At 39.8% G+C, this 16,047-nt stretch overlaps 1 protein-coding gene across 1 annotated transcript; it reads left to right on the top strand.

The window, feature by feature from the left end:
• The first annotated feature begins 3,096 nt into the window (after window positions 1–3,096).
• On the top strand, window positions 3,097–6,229 carry Rd3l (RD3 like). Its single transcript, XM_020187186.2, has 4 exons — window positions 3,097–3,330; window positions 3,448–3,588; window positions 3,970–4,275; window positions 4,629–6,229. Exons 3-4 carry the CDS (start codon window positions 3,977–3,979, stop codon window positions 4,924–4,926), a joined length of 597 nt encoding a protein of 198 aa, XP_020042775.1. The 5' UTR covers window positions 3,097–3,330; window positions 3,448–3,588; window positions 3,970–3,976; the 3' UTR covers window positions 4,927–6,229.
• The last annotated feature ends 9,818 nt before the right edge of the window (window positions 6,230–16,047 follow it).

Genomic DNA, 16,047 nt, shown 5'->3' on the forward strand with positions numbered 1-16,047 from the left:
ATTTTTTTCTTTTGCACTATTAGGTATCAAACTCAGGGCCTCATACATGCTAGTCAAGCACTCTACCACTGACTACATCACAAGCCCCAAACCAGACTTTCTAAAGGTAAGAAAGATGAGGACTACATGTAAACTGTTTTGAAACAAAACATGGGTTACAGGGCTTTTCAAAGGAGTTGATTTAGTTCATTCATGTAGACAGTTCCAGGCAAGTGTTCACATACATCTGCCTAACTCTCTTTGGACTCATGCAGCAAGCAGCAATTCAGCAGTCTTCCTAAGAGCCTTCAGAGGGACTGTGTAACAATTCTATCATAAACATGCAAGTGCGTTCCCTCCCTTCATAACCTCCAGACTCCATTTTGTTTGATACAGTGACTCCATCTTGATACTGATTGAAAATTTCATTTTCTTGCCTAATTGCTGAATACAACTTTCAGTACTACATTGAAAAGAAGTGGTGAAAGTGAGTATCCTTGCTTTGTTCATGATCTTAGAGGAAATTTTTCAGTCTTTCCCCACTGGGCATAATGTCAGTTGTGGGCTTCTCATATTATGGCATTTATCATGTTGATACTTTCCTTCTACTTATAGTTCGTTTTTTATCTAAACAACCCCACAGATATGTGATTTTTAACGTTAAAAAATGAACCAACAGCCCAGAACTTTTAATTCCACAGCAAAGGAACTGAAACCGAAAGATAGTAATCTCCCCACAATGAAAAATCTTTAATTGCAATCTAGTGTTGTTGAAAACTGCATCAGGTAGTCTTGATTTTAAGATCTTGAAAACTGTTCCTGGTATCTTAGTTTTCCCTTCAGGGTTCCCTAATTTCATCATTCCAGATTTACGTTTTTTATGTGCTTCCTTATACAACTTAAAATTTTGTATAGATATACACACATATCATGAATATGGTCCTACTTTACTTCAAGCCCTTTACAGTTTTGTACTTCTTAGTTAACCAGCTGTAGTCTAGGAAAATCATAACAAAAAAGAAAATAATCTGATTGTATAACAGTATAAATTTTATATCTTCCATACAAAATATCCTAATAAGATTGTGATTCATTAGAAATAATTCATTTATTGAACTTACTAAAATGTTTGATGAGTAAAACCCAATGTTAATCTGGTTTTACCCTGATAAACAGAAAAAAATAAAAATCTCCTTATCTTGATCTACAAATACACACGTATGTCCTCTATCTACATGCTAATAGAGGAAACAGAGAATGATATTTTGGTCTCTATTTCAATCTAACAATTTTAGGAAAAAAGAGAAAAAATAAAATTTCAAACAATGTCAGTAGCACACACCAAATACTACCAAATTTGTTTATACAAATAAGTACAAAGGAAGGGGTTACTTAGTGTGAGCTAAGATGGTAAGGAAAGTTCTGTGAAGGTAAGATATGAGCAATGGTCTCAATGGACACGTGAGTGTCCAATAATTCAAGTGGAGAACAGAGATGGCCTTCAAGAAGCTCTCTGTGGCTAGCTCACTGACCTTTAAATTTTGCTCAATGGATACTCCCATACATGCCTAGAAAAGCCCTCCCTAACCCCCACCTCTAACTTGGGAAAGCACTTCAAGTATGTTAAATAAGACATGATGACCTACAAGGACCTTACTTGCAGCCCCTAGCCTCTAGGCCACAGAAGACAGCAGTAAATATCTGCTGACTGAATGTCAGCAATTACAGTAGAAGACAGAGCAGAATCCAATCAAAAAGCATTAGAAAACAAGGAGAAAAAGAGTGAACTAGCGCCTGCCTAGCAAGCATGAGACCCTGAGTTCAAACCTCAATGCCACAAAAAAAAAAAGGTGAACTGGAACAGAGTACAAAGGAAGAGTAGAACAAGGGAAAAATGTTGATAAAGAAAAAAATGAGCTGTCATTTAAGCTTATCCCTGAAAAAGAGAATTACAACACAGCTCCATGAAAAGAGAAATAAACATTTGAGAAGAATCAGTATAACCAAACTTAAGGGAGGGGAAGTAAGCACAGCAAACATGGACGGCAGTGAGGCCAGGCACTGGGTAGACAAATGGAAAACTTGGTAAGAAGGGATAATAACAGTGGAAGACTACAGAGAACCTTGAACAGAAATCTTATGTCTCATTTGCAATATATGCTGATATTTCTGTTATCATCTCAGAAGAAAGAAATTTTTAAGCAGTTACAAGGTTATTTGAAGAACTGGCAAAATTTGATTTTGATATAAAATTTGGTAGGATGTTTGTCATGGTGAGCTTCATTCCTTTCCTTCTCACAGTACAACCCACAATATAATGTGAAAACCCTCTAGTTGAGGATAATAAATCCTGACATGTGGCTTTTTCCAGCACGTAAGAACTATAGGAGGACCACACACGTCACTCTTGATTGGGCATGGCACAAAGATATGATGTGAACAATGTCTATTATACATGGCTCACTGGAAGGAAAAGCAACTGAAGAGGTAAGTATTATGAAAGGAAAAGCCACTGTGTAGTCACTCAACACAGAGCTAGAGAGTGAAAGACTGTTTATACTACATCCACTCTTTGGCAAGACAAACTCTTGAATAGAAAATTAGCACAATAAAGAACACCAACACACACCTGAACAGTGAGTATAAGTGTTTCATCTGCAGCTCCTAGATAAAACACTAAGATATTTTCCACGATGAACTGTAAGATTTTATTTTGAGTTTCACATGTTCTTATGTCTATTTTTTCCTGATAACCCATTATTGTCTTATCACTATGTACCCAAAGAGGAATATCAGGTATTATTTTAAAGTTATCTACTTAAGTGTTTATAAAGTCCTCTAGCATTTCGACTTGCTTTAATATGTAAATTACTATTTTGCAAGAAAAAAGTGTAGCATTTGCTAAATATTTCATGCATGGCTAATGTCAGCATGCTTTGCCTATTTTACTCAATTACAACAAGCTTTCTAAGACTGTATATTTTGCAGATAGTCAGGTCTGATCTATTTTTCCTGCTTCCAATAGAGGGGACAGTGACCTGGCTTCTAAATGGCCTGAAAGTTAAGCTGAAGAATAAAAGCAACATGGTTATTTTTAGAGCTCTACAGGCATAAAAATACAGCACTAAACTGTGACCTACAGCCATGCACAGCAAAGCATCACATCATGCGACAGTCTTCACTTTAGCTAGGAGCGCATCTGTGGTGCTTCAGCAGATCGCTCTTCATCTCATTACCAAAGACATGTCGGCATGCATTTGGGACCAGTGTCCATAGCTGCCGGCATCTTTTTCAAACAGAATGAGCTACATTCAAAAGATATATCATTATATAATTCATGAAGATTAAATAGTAAGTTATTTTTGTCATTTCTTCTAGCTTACATTTAAGGTGAATTAATAAGCATTCTCTCCAAATGAAAACATCGCAACCTCATTCCTAACATAGAAAGTTGTTTATTTCAAACAGTTTCAGTGAGTAAATCAGGAGGCTCATTCCTTCAACAGAGGACACATCCAGGAGCTCGAGATAAGCCTGAGAGAAACAGACTCATCACCAATTCAAGTAAACCCTGGCAACATCCCCACATCAGATCCATCAACTTGGCAGGTAAGCTCTAAGTCTTTTCTGTACATAGCACAAATCAAAAGTATATCTGTAGACAGCACTTTTCAATACATTAATGTCGTAAAGCTTCCTAAGAACTTTTAATAGCAAATGTTATTTTCACAAATTGTTCAGTATGTGTGTCATCTCCGACTTTGCTTAGTTTCTGCATAGCTACATAAAAGTACTTTCAAAGCTTGGTTTTGACACTGACCTACTTAGAAATTAAAAGACTTTAATCAATGTTCTAATCTTACTTTGACCTCCATGTCGAACCAGTGAAAAATTCATGCACTTTTCTTGCAATTATATTGTAAAGAAACAAGTATTTGCTCCTTAGACCCAGGAAATTTTATTCATGTGAAAACTGAAATATTTCCACAGACTAAAAATGCCACTTTTCAGCTGGATGAAATGGCCAAAAAACAATTCCTACAAACCTACACACTACGCCAGCTCAGATGTAGTGACAAAGACTTTGCTTCGGGAATTAAAATGGCATCTAAAGGAGAGAGAGAGATTAATACAAGAGATTGAAAATGAACAGAAAGTTAAAAAAACAGGTGTAGATTACAACTGGCTACGAAACTACCAGAATTCCCATACGACTATCCCAGCCACTGAACAAAGGCAGCTTGAAGTCCTCTGCTCACAAGTTCAACCCTGCCAAACTGGAACTATTCTCAGCAGGTAAAAATACTATGTTCTCTTCTTGTGATATGCACTACTGCCAAGTCCAAGCTCCTCACATATTCAGACTAGAAGTTGTAATCTTTTATGTAAATTCTTTATTCACGAGTACTCAATACCCAGCTACCAAAATCCCTACATATAGACTGGACAAACATACCTCTGGATATCTCACTGGTAGGAAATTTTTAAAATTACAATCAAAATGTATTTACCAGAAACATAATTTTAAAGCTATGTGCAGATTATTCTAAAGGTAATTAGTACAAATGACATTACATAAATTGTATTGGGGAAACCAAGGGGTACAAGGAATTTTCTGAATTGAACATTCATTCCCACATTCCTTCTAGATTTCGAGAAGTTCTGGCAGAAAATGATGTACTGCCATGGGAAATAGTCTACATCTTCAAGCAAGTTCTGAAAGACTTCCTCAGCAGTGCTGGCAGAGGGAGTCAGCCTGAGGGCCCACACGACTCCCAGGACACAAGCTGTCCCACTCCCTCTGAGCTCCCAGGTGAAACCTCCCAGAGTCCAGGCAAAGATGAAATACCTACTATTTCAAGTTATGTAGACAGAAACACAAAGAACAGGTTCCCAACATGCTCACACAGAATATGGAGCCTTCCATATTACTACCCATCAAGTTAAGGTACTCAGAACCAGGAGTTTTTATGACCATCTTAGCATCAGAACTCTTCATATTAAGAATAAGAAAAAGTGATGTGTGACTTCAAGTGTCTTTGCTACACAGCCAGAAGTTAAAATTCCTATGGATGTATCCTGTTTTAAATAGTATTCTTTTTATCATCACTCTAAATATGCATTTTCATTGAACAGTATGCTTTTAACTAAAAAATGTTTCCTAAATATTTTGAAATATGTTTGAAGTATTTTCTTATACCTCAAACACATCTCACAAGACCTAAGGCAATTTAATAATGTAGTCTGACATATTCTGTATGAAACTTAAGTTAATCCTGACTTTTATTCTAGAAAAGACTGTACAAAATAAATGATATATAATATATCACTAAAATGAAAAGAAGTCAATATCCCAGTATGTAATATTATTATCAGCAAGGGACAGGGAAAAGGGACAGAGAGGGAGGAAACCACATGCAGCCTAAAAACAAGCAGGGCTTCATCCTGCTTTGTTGAATCAGATTCATTTTTCATCACAATATTTTTAATTCAACATTAACAGAAAGTATTAAAAATAGTTCTATGTTGTATCAGTAAAAATAAATGAACTGACTTAACATCAGTAGCTGCTACTCTCAAAGAAAAACATTTAATGCTGACATATAAATTTAAATCCATAGCTGGGTGCTGGTGGCTCACACCTGTGATCCTAGACTACTCAAGAGGCAGATCAGGAGGATCAAGGTTCGCAGTCAACCCCGGGGCAAATAGTTCCGCAAGACCCTATCTCAAAACATCCCTTCACAAAAAAAGGCTGGTGGAGTGGCTCAAGGTGAAGGCCCTGAGTTCAAGCCCCAGTAATGTTTAAAAAAAAAAAAGTCCATATTATGCTCATGCAAGACAACAAAATATTTAATGTATAAAATTCAACGTTATTTCATAACTTAATTAAAGTAAGAAACTATGTATTAGTCAGATTCATTTTTTTGATAAAATGCTAGAATCTTTACCATTCTTAAAGGTAAGACCAAGGAACCTTTAGTCCCTTCATGGTATCTACAGTTGGAGATATACTGATTTTCTTTCATCTACAAAGAAAAAAAGCTGGGTGCAGTGGCTCATGCCTGTAATTCTACCTACTAAAGATGTGGAAATCAGGAAGATCACAATTTTGAGGTCTGCCAGAGCAAAAAGTTAGTGAGACTCCCATCTCAACCAACAAATTGGGCATGTTGGTGTGAGCCTATGATCTCAGCTACAGGAGAGGCCTAGATAGGAGGATCAATTGTGTCCACAACTTCAAAAACAACTGGGCAATATAGCAAGACACCCATCTCAAAAGAAGTAAAAATAAATAAAATAAATTTTTAAAAAGAAAGTAACAGCCTGGTACAGTGGTTTACACTTGTAATCCTAGCTACTTGGAAGGTAGAGATCAAGAGAATTGCAATTCAAGGCAGCCTAGGCAAAAAAGTAAGGAGACCCTATCTTGACTTAAAAAGCTGGGGATAACTGTGTACGCCTATCATCCCAGGTATGTAGGAAGCATAGCTAGAAGGTTAGTGGCCCATGCTGGCCCTGGGAAAAAACAACACTGACCCTATTTCAAAAATATACAAATCAAAAAAGGGTTGGGGGAGTGGCTCAAGTGGTAGAGCGCCTGCCTAACAAGTACAAGGCCATGAGCTCAAAGTCCAGTACTGCCACATATTTATATACACATATATACACATATTAATGTGTGTGTGTGTGTGTGTGTGTGTGTGTGTGTGTGTGTAGCCTTCACTGCAAGAACAAAATTTTGTTTTAAACAGACCTTGCAGTTTTATTTCTGAAGCCAGTACTAGAGCTGCTCTGTCAGGAAGGAGACACCATAAAAGGGCCCAAAGCATCATCGCATTTTCCCTTACAACCCCTTGGACAGTCCGGGAAAGGTCATCCTCTATACTCAGACAGGAAGAAGATACTTTCTCCGGTAACTCCCATACAAAAGTCACTGTGACTGAAGAGGCATAGGCAGTGGTACTGTTCCACCAGCCCAGGATGAGAATGAATCCCGACACCCTAGGACACCTATGCAGCCAATTCATTTTACAGCCAGACTCAAAAAGGGAATGGAAGAATACACAGTGTTGAGTTTCTTTCTCTTATTTTATTGTTGTAAATAACCCAATAACCATGTTTCTTATGAGTCTTTATTTATGAAAGTTGAAACTATAGTTCACTGGGTGTGGTGCACACCTATAAACCTGGCTACCCGGGAGGCAGAAGCAGGAGACTAAAGATCAAGGCTACCTAGGGCAAAAGTAGGGAGACACTGTCTCAAAAAAAGGGGGGATTGAAGGACATAGTTCAAGTGGTCCGGCACTTGCCTAACATGTGCAAGACACTCGGTTCAATGCCCAGTACCAAAAAAAAAAAAAAAAAAAACTATAGTTGCTTTTGGAAAAATCAACGAAATCAAATAGAAATTTTAACACAAATAACTTCCTGAATACTAATAGGTCCAGGTTTTATACACTGGGCTATTTATAACACCTAAATGTGGCAAAGGAATTAGGGCCAAAATATAAAGGGTAAGAAGGGAGTGGAACTACTGGGGATACTTCAGGTACATTTTATCAAGACAAAGTGGTGTGGCACAGTAGCTAAAAGTTTTAGCTAGGGAATATTAAGAATAAACACATCCATGGAAAAGCATCTGCATAGTACCTGACACAACAGATTCTCAAAAGTTAGAATTGTTAACCAGCCCAACCTATTTAATAACACTAACTCTTCTACATGCCAGACACTACATATACTTTCATTTCATCTTAACCTTGTAAGTCTGATATTATTCACACTCAGCAAAGAGCAAACAGACTCAGATATGCTCAGTGGCTTGCCCAATGCAAGGTAACTGTGAGCTGGGAATCACACCCAGCCTGTCATATCCCACCTCAACCTTAAGCTGCTCACAGACAACTTAAGATCAACAAGCTCAAAAACAAATTCATAGAGTTTGCTTGTTGTCTAAAAGGATAAAATCCAAGAACCAGTCACTATGTATTATCAAAACAATGTCTAACACACACACACACACACACACACACACACACACACAAAGCATAACCCTTCAAACACTTCATCAACTGCATTTTTCTATCTCAGAAAATGACAGCACCACCCACTCATCCAATTTTACAACCAAGAATCTCAGAATCACTCTGGTGCCCCTTGGGTAGCGAGGGACCAAAGTCAGAATCACATATAAGTGCAAAGATGATTGACAAACTGGTCTTTGGTTATCATAAGTAAGACTTTGGGCATGTGATAAGCGCCTGAAGGAAGAAAAATGCTGAGATGGACTAGAAAGACTGGAAAAGATGGTGGGAGAGAAATTCTTTAGCGATGGAGATTCTAAGGAGTAGACATTTGAACAGGGCCCCAATGGGAAGAAAAAGGAAGGGAAGAAAAAAGGGGGGTGGAGGGGAAGATCCTTCTTACAGAAGAGTAAATACAGCAGCTGCAAGGTGGGAATGGGTTGGCAGCTACAAGACACAGAGGAAAAAAAATGCTGAAGGGGGTGAATTCAACTATGATATATTTGATATACTGTAAGAACTTTTATAAATGTCACGATGTATCCCCAGTACAACAATAATTTAAATAGGGAAAAGAAAAAGGAAAAAAATGCCAGTGTGGCCAGAGTGTAGCAGAAGAGCAAAACAGATCAGGTGCTAGGTGAATCAACGAGGCAAGTCATGATTCAGAGTCTATAATTGCATACAACAGCAATCTATCCCACAGAAAGTCACACATGTATTCAACCTTAACTGTGAGTGTTGACTCAAGAATTTCTTCATTCCACAAACACTTACTAAGCACTGACATCATGCCATCCCTTCTCCTAGGTGCTAAAGTCATACCAGTAGGCAAGGATGGGAAGTCAAGAGGCTAAAACTGGCAGGCTTTTGCAACAATGCAGGCAAAGATAGTGACTTATTCTAGGATGGTGATATGCAACCAGTGTGCCACACCATTTGCCAGAATATTGTGATTTTTACCAGATTATCTGATCACTCACCTACATATACACTCACGCAAACCCTTTAGGGAAATCAGCTACAACCAGAGGAGTAAGGCAGATCTTAGAGAGAGCAACTTCCCTCCCATTTAGAAGAAGGACCAGGCATATTGTAAGCACTCAGTAATTAGGACATGTGAGTCTCTACTATGGGTCAGTAATGCACTAAGTAGTGGTAATTCAGTGATAATCTGTACCTTCAATAAATTCTTCTGTGGAGAAACAACACATGAAATAAGTCCAAGTCCAACAGTCATCTGCTAGCAGAATTTCTTCTTGATCAAAACAGGCCAGAAGACTTTGTTGTCTCAAAGGAGGTCCAGCCTTATTAAGATCTTCAATTGACTGGACAAGGACCACTCACATCATGGAGGGTAACCTGCTTTACTAAAGTCAACCAGTTCAATAAAATTTTTTTTTTTTTTTTTTTTGGTGTGGGAGTGGTACTGGGGTTTGAACTCGGGGCCTTGTGCTTGCTAGGCAGACAAGCTACCACTTGAGCCATTCTACCAGTCCAGAAGTCAACCAATTCAAATGTGAGTCCCATGTAAACATCCTCACAGAAACATCCAGACTAGCCTGGTACTAGTGAATCGTATGTGAAATCTTAGCTACTTCAGAGGCTGAGATTGGGAGGAACTCAGTCCAAGGTTAGCATGCCTGTCATCCCCAGCAGGAGGGAGGCTGACATCAGACGAATCACTGGTCCAGGCCAGCCCAGGCAAAAATGTTCAGGAAACCTAGGCATGATAGCATATGTCTATCATCCCAGTGACAGTGGGAAGAGTAAAACAGGAAAACTGATATCCAGGCTGACCTGGGCAAAAAGTGAGACCCTATCTCAAAAATAACCAGAACAAAAGGGGATGGAGGCATGGTTCAAGAGGCATAGCACCTGCCTAGCAAGCATGAGGCCCTGAATTCAAACCCCACTCCACCCCCAAGAAAAGAAACTTACAGACTGTTTGACTACTTCTCCGGCATAAATTAATTAGCCATCACAGATGATATCAACAGACTCTTCCCTGCTTCCCTGTTTCTACCCTTGGTCCTCTTTGATCACACAGCAGTGATCCTCTTACATCCAGAAGTCATAGCTCTGCTCAAAATGCCTAAACCACCTTCAGTGGCTCCGGGCACCTGCAGATGAAGCAGCACACTGTGATTTAAAAGGCAACTCATGCCAGGTGCCGATAGCTCAAGCCTATATCCCAGCTACTCGGGAGCCTGAGATCAGGAGGATCATAGTTTGAGGCCAGCCTGGGCAAATAGTTCACAAGATACCCACCACCAGAATAACCAAAGAAAAATGGACCAGAGGCATGGCTCAAGAGGTAGAGTGTCTACTGTGCAAGTGTGATGCCCTGAGTTCAAAACCCCAATCCCACCAAAAAATTTTAAAAACCTGTGATTCTTGTTATCCTCTCTGACCTCATCTTTTATCACTCTTTCAATCACTCTACTCCAGCTAGACATAGTAGACACAGGATAGGTACTCCAATACCTTTTTTGGGGGGGGTTGGGGGGGAGTGGTGAGAGCCTCAAACTTTTTTCCTGCTACTCTCAAAAATGCTGAGACCGCAGGCATATGTCACCATGTCCAGCTCCAATGCTTTTTAATAAAGGGGAAATTTACCTAATGAACTAAATCTGTTATAAAGACAAAAAAGTTTTTTAAAAATGTGAACTTTAGGCCGGCAGAGTGGCTCATGTGGTAGAGTTCCTGCCTAGCAAGCATGAGGCCTTGAGTTCAAACCCCAGTACCAACAAAAAAAAAAAAAAAAAAAGGAAAAAAATATGTTTTTAAACGTCAACTTTTAGCCAGGCACCAGTGGCTCATGCCTGTAATCCTAGCAACTTGGGAGGCTGTGATTGGGAAGATAATGGTTCAAGGCCAGCCCAGGAAAGTAGGTCAAGGGACCCATCTCCAAAATAACCAGAGCAAAAACAGACTGGCAGTATGGCTCAAGCAGAAGAGTGCCTGCTTTGAAAGCACAAAGCCCTGAGTTCAAACCCTGACCCCACCAAAAAAAAAAAAAGTGAACTTTTAAGTTGGGTGTGGTGACACACCTGGAATCCTAACACTCAGGAGGCTCATGAGTTCAAGGCCAGCCTGGAATGCATAGTTATTTCCAAGACAGACTGGGCTACACAGCAAGACTGTCAAAAAAAAAACCTGTTGTGGCTATGTTTGTTTTATAACCATCGCTATAACAAAATACTTGAGGTAATTAACTTATAAGGAGAAAATATTTCTTTTGGTTCACAGATTTGGAGGTCCCAGTTCATGTTTGACTAGTCTCACTGGGCCTATGGCAAAAAAAAAAATCACACCATGATGAAGGAGCACAGCTGAGCAAAACCACTCACCTCTTGGTCAAGAAGCAAAAAAAGGAGGTAAAGAAAGGACAAGAGTCCCACAATTGTTTCTAGAGCATGCCTCCAATGACACAGGGTCCCTGGGGCCCCATGTCTCCAAGATTCTACCGCCTCCCAACAGCACTAACCTGGCACCAAGCTTTTAACACATGGGTCTTTGGGTGACATTTAAGATCCAAATTACAGAAGTGGATAAATAGAAAACAGGAATCCTTGGAGGGCAAGAGAGGTCAAAATACCAAAAGGTAACAAGGCAGAAAGAAGATAAGCAATATGCTTTGTAGTCAAACACATGCTTGTATGACACAACACACACACAGACTGAGAAAAGGTAAGATAAAGTCTGCTGGAAGGACTGCCACCTACCACAATGTCCAGGATGATAGGCAGTTAGCTTACTTGAAAGGGAAAACAGAAATTAAGGAAGAGGGATTTGGGTAACAGTAATCACCATACAACTGGAATGTGGAAGCTCTCTATGGTGAAGCCTTCTCTGGGTTTAGTAAAAGACATAAAAGTAAGAATTAAGCAAGAAAGTCATGGGCCAGGACTTAAAGTGAGTACTGAAGACAGGAGTTCCACCTCAGAAGGCACAAAGCAGCTTGAGGCAGAAGGATGGAGAAGGGATGCACAGCTCCCAGCCCCAGCTGATGGCTATAGACTGCACTACAATCCAAAGGAAGCCAGCACTGACAAGTCTGGAGAAGGCTCAAAACAGCATTAACACTGACACCAGGTTTTCCTTTTCATATGCCAAGGTGAAGAAACAGGAAAGTAAGGACAAAAGAGTACATGACACAATCAGCACCAGAGAGTAAACTACAGTACCATGTAAAAGCAGAAAGGGAGGATCCCCTTTTTACAATCACTGGAAATAGGATTTGCAAACCATTCAACCACTCACACATACTTCACCAATCCCTCCCAACTCCTCACACTCTAACCTCTCTCCATGGCAATACAAGCAACGTTTTTTGATGTTTTACCTTTGTTTTGCATTACTAGGGTTTGAACATAGGGTCTCACACTTGCTAGACAAGCACTCTACCACTTGAGCCACACACCTAGCCTTTCTGCTTTAGTTACATTTCTTGCATTTTTGTCTGGGACCAGCCTGGACCATACAGTTCTACTTTTATGACTGCATGTAGCTGGGATTATAGATGAACATCATCACACCTGGTTGTTTATTGACTTTTTGCCCAAGCTGGCCTCAAACCAAGATTCTTCCAATCTCTGCCTCCTGAGTAGCTGGGATTACAGGAGTGAGCCAGGCTCAGCCTAATCAAAACCTTTCTCAGTGAGGAATAAATTCACTATGAACCTCTACTCGCTTACACACACACGTCCATCTCTTAGAGCAATTCTTCTCTGAACTATCCATAGTATAGTCAGATCTTTTCTAGTTTTTTTTTTCTTTTAGTGCTAGTGCCACTGCTCATTTAGCACCATTCTCTCAGACTAGCACCATATACCTGGTACTGTAGGCAGCCCAGACTTGTGAAAGCCTGACTTCCCTGCAGCAAATGTTTTCTCACTCATATCCAAACCTCAGTCAGAATTCCCCTTTACTGGAAAGAAATCATTCAACTGGTGTCTGAGCACCAGTTCAGCTCAGGGGGAGTTTAGGCCAGCTCCCCCTAAATCTGAATCCCAGCTCCATCACCTCATTAGTATCCTAATGCAACAATTCGTAACAAATGACCACAAACTCATTAGTTTAAAACAACACCAATTAGCCACACAAGGTGGCACATGCCTCTAATGCCAGCTACCTGGGAGGCGGAAGCACTAGGATCACAAGCTCAAGGCCAGGCAGCACAGGGAGACCATGTGTAAAATAAACAAAAATATAAAATAAGATAAAATAAACACAAACTCATTATCTCACAAGTCCAAGCAGACTCAACTGGGACCTCTGTTCAGGGTCTCACAAGGCCGAAATCAAGGTGTTAGCAGGGTTGTATTCCCTACTGATAGCTTGCTCATTCACTGTCAGCCAAATCCAGTTCCATGCAACTGTAGGATAAGTAAGGTACCTGTTTTCTTACTAGGTTATCAGGTAGGATCCTGTATTGGATCACACTTTTCTCCTTATGCTTTTGTCATGGACCCCTCGGTCAACATTTCAACTCTTTCAGAACACTTGTGATCAGACTGGGCCCACTCAGATAATCTTGTTTATCTCCCTTCTAAATGCAGAACCTTGCCATGCATCGGTGGCTCACACCTGAAATTCTACCTTCTGAGGAGGCTGAGATCTGGAGGATCACAGTTTGAGGCCAGCCTAGGCAAAGAGTTCCCAAGATTCTATCTCCAAAATAACCAGAGCAAAATGGACTGGAGGTGTTGCTCAAGTGGTAGAGCACCTGCTTTTGCAAGTGTGAAGTCCTAAGTTCAAGCCCCAGACTCTCTCTCTCCCTCCTCACCACACACACACACACACACACACACACACACAACACCTAAATTACATATGCCATATAACATTGCATAGTCACACTATGCAAGATTCCAACACCTTTGGTGGAGTCACACTGCCTATCGGGTTTACTGCCACAGAAAATTGGTCACTTACCATTCCCAAACCTATTTCTTCCTCTACAAAATCATCAAGGATGACTCATTACTGATAATGCCATCAGACCTCAGAGGGTTGCTATAAGGACTAAATCTAGATACCTTTAGCTGAGTGCCTACTACATGCTAAAAACTCTGGCATTGGGTATCATGTGTTCAGAACCCAGGAAAACACTTTGAGAACAAGGTCATCTCCCCTAGTACTACTCAGACAGACTGGTCAGTAGCCAATTAAGTACAAATATTAAAACATTTATGGCAGAAAGTACTTTTATATATGTTAAATCTAGTAACTTAAAAAATGGGGATTTTGCCTTTTTTCATTTTATTGCTCCAAATATTCATTTTTATCAATTTACAAAAGTCTTGGTCCGTGAAGAAATGGAAATTTTAAAACTGCTCCTCAGTAGTCAAAATGACATTTGAATCTGTACTTTTAGTTTCTGACAAGACCAATGATACTTTAATTCCAACATCACAAATACAATACATTTTATCCTAAAATCTAGAGAAGTTTAAAGAAGTAGCAGAACATTAAGTAGAGGTGGTAGCACAGGATCATTTACCAGTAATTCAAGGAAATAAAGTGTGCAAAAACATAAACAAAGCCACAACTCTAAAGCTGCACAAAGTATCTCTTTGTCCCCACTATACCTCCAAGAAACAAAAGAATAAAAGGCTGCAATTGAAAGGACTCTAGAAAGGCTTGAAACAATGACCCACAGTTTGGGCCTACCTATCCAGTCAGTCACAACCTACCAAGAGTAACTCTTAAAAATTAAAAAACAGGTGAGCATGGTGGTACACACCTGTAAATCCCAGCATTTAGGAGGCTGGGGTGGCAGATCACTTGAGCTCAGGAGTTCAAGATCAGCCTGAACAATATAGCAAGACATACAGCCCCCTCAAAAAAATTTTTTTTAAAGTTTCTCTCCCAATTGTAAAAAAGGCTGAACATGGGTGGAGGGGAGTGACAAAGATGCTCCAAGTTAGGGGTACTTCTTGCAGGTTGCTTTAAAGAACAGGTGCTTCTACTCACCAGGTTTAGTTCTCTCTTCTGAAAACACAGGCTGTCCTTCTGCCTTTTTATTTTCACCAAATTCATACGATCAAAATAACCAAGAGCAGCTACTTAAGCCAAAGAATCATGAAGAGTGTTAAAACTCAACACACCCAGCATCCACACTTAGTATTTGCCCAAACGCACTGAAAACTTACATCCAAACAAAAATCTGCATATGTCTACAGCAGCTTTTTTTTTTTTTTTGGTAGTACTGGGGTTTGAACTCAGACCTCATTCATGCTTGCTAGACACTCTACCACTTGAACCATGTCCCCAGTCCAGTCCTTTCTTGCTTTAGTTATTTTTTGGATAAGGACTTGAATTTTTGCCTAGGGCAAAATCAGACCTCAATCCTCCTTCCTCTCCCTCAAGTAGCTGGGATTATAGATGTGCCCCACCATGTCCAGCTTGTTTATTGAGATGGGAGAGTCTAACTTTCTGCTGGGGTGGCCTCAAACCCAAGTCCAGCAAAAGCTTTATTTATTACTTCAATACTTGGAAACAATCAAGATGTACATGGAGTAGATAAATGTAATATAACCAGACAATGGAATATCAGTCAGTGCTAAAGAAAAATGAGCTATCAAGCCACACACACCAAAGAAAGAGAGAAAGAGAGAGAGAGAAACCTCAATGTATATTACTAAGTGAAAGAAAGAAGCCAGTCTGAAAGAGCAGATAGTGGGGCTGGTGGAATGGCTCAAGTGATAGTGCGCATGCCTATCAAGCATGAGACTCTGAGTTCAACCCCAATACGGCTCCCGAAAAAAAAAAAAAAAAGGGTCAATACTTGCGATTTCAATTCTATGAAATTCTGGAAAAGGTGAAACTATGGATACAGTAAAAAAAAAAAAGATCAGTGGTTGCCAAGGGTTAAGGAGTAGGAAGGAAAGAACAGGCAGAGCACAGATGATTTGTAGGCAGTGAAATCACTCCCTGCGACAGCAAAATGGTGGTGGATGTACACTACAGGTTTACCCAAATCCACTGAATGTGCCACACCAAGAGTGTCCCCTAATGTAAACCATGGACTCCG

The sequence above is a fragment of the Castor canadensis genome, chromosome 3 (assembly GCF_047511655.1).
Source record: "Castor canadensis chromosome 3, mCasCan1.hap1v2, whole genome shotgun sequence".
NCBI classification, from domain to species: Eukaryota; Metazoa; Chordata; class Mammalia; order Rodentia; family Castoridae; genus Castor; species Castor canadensis.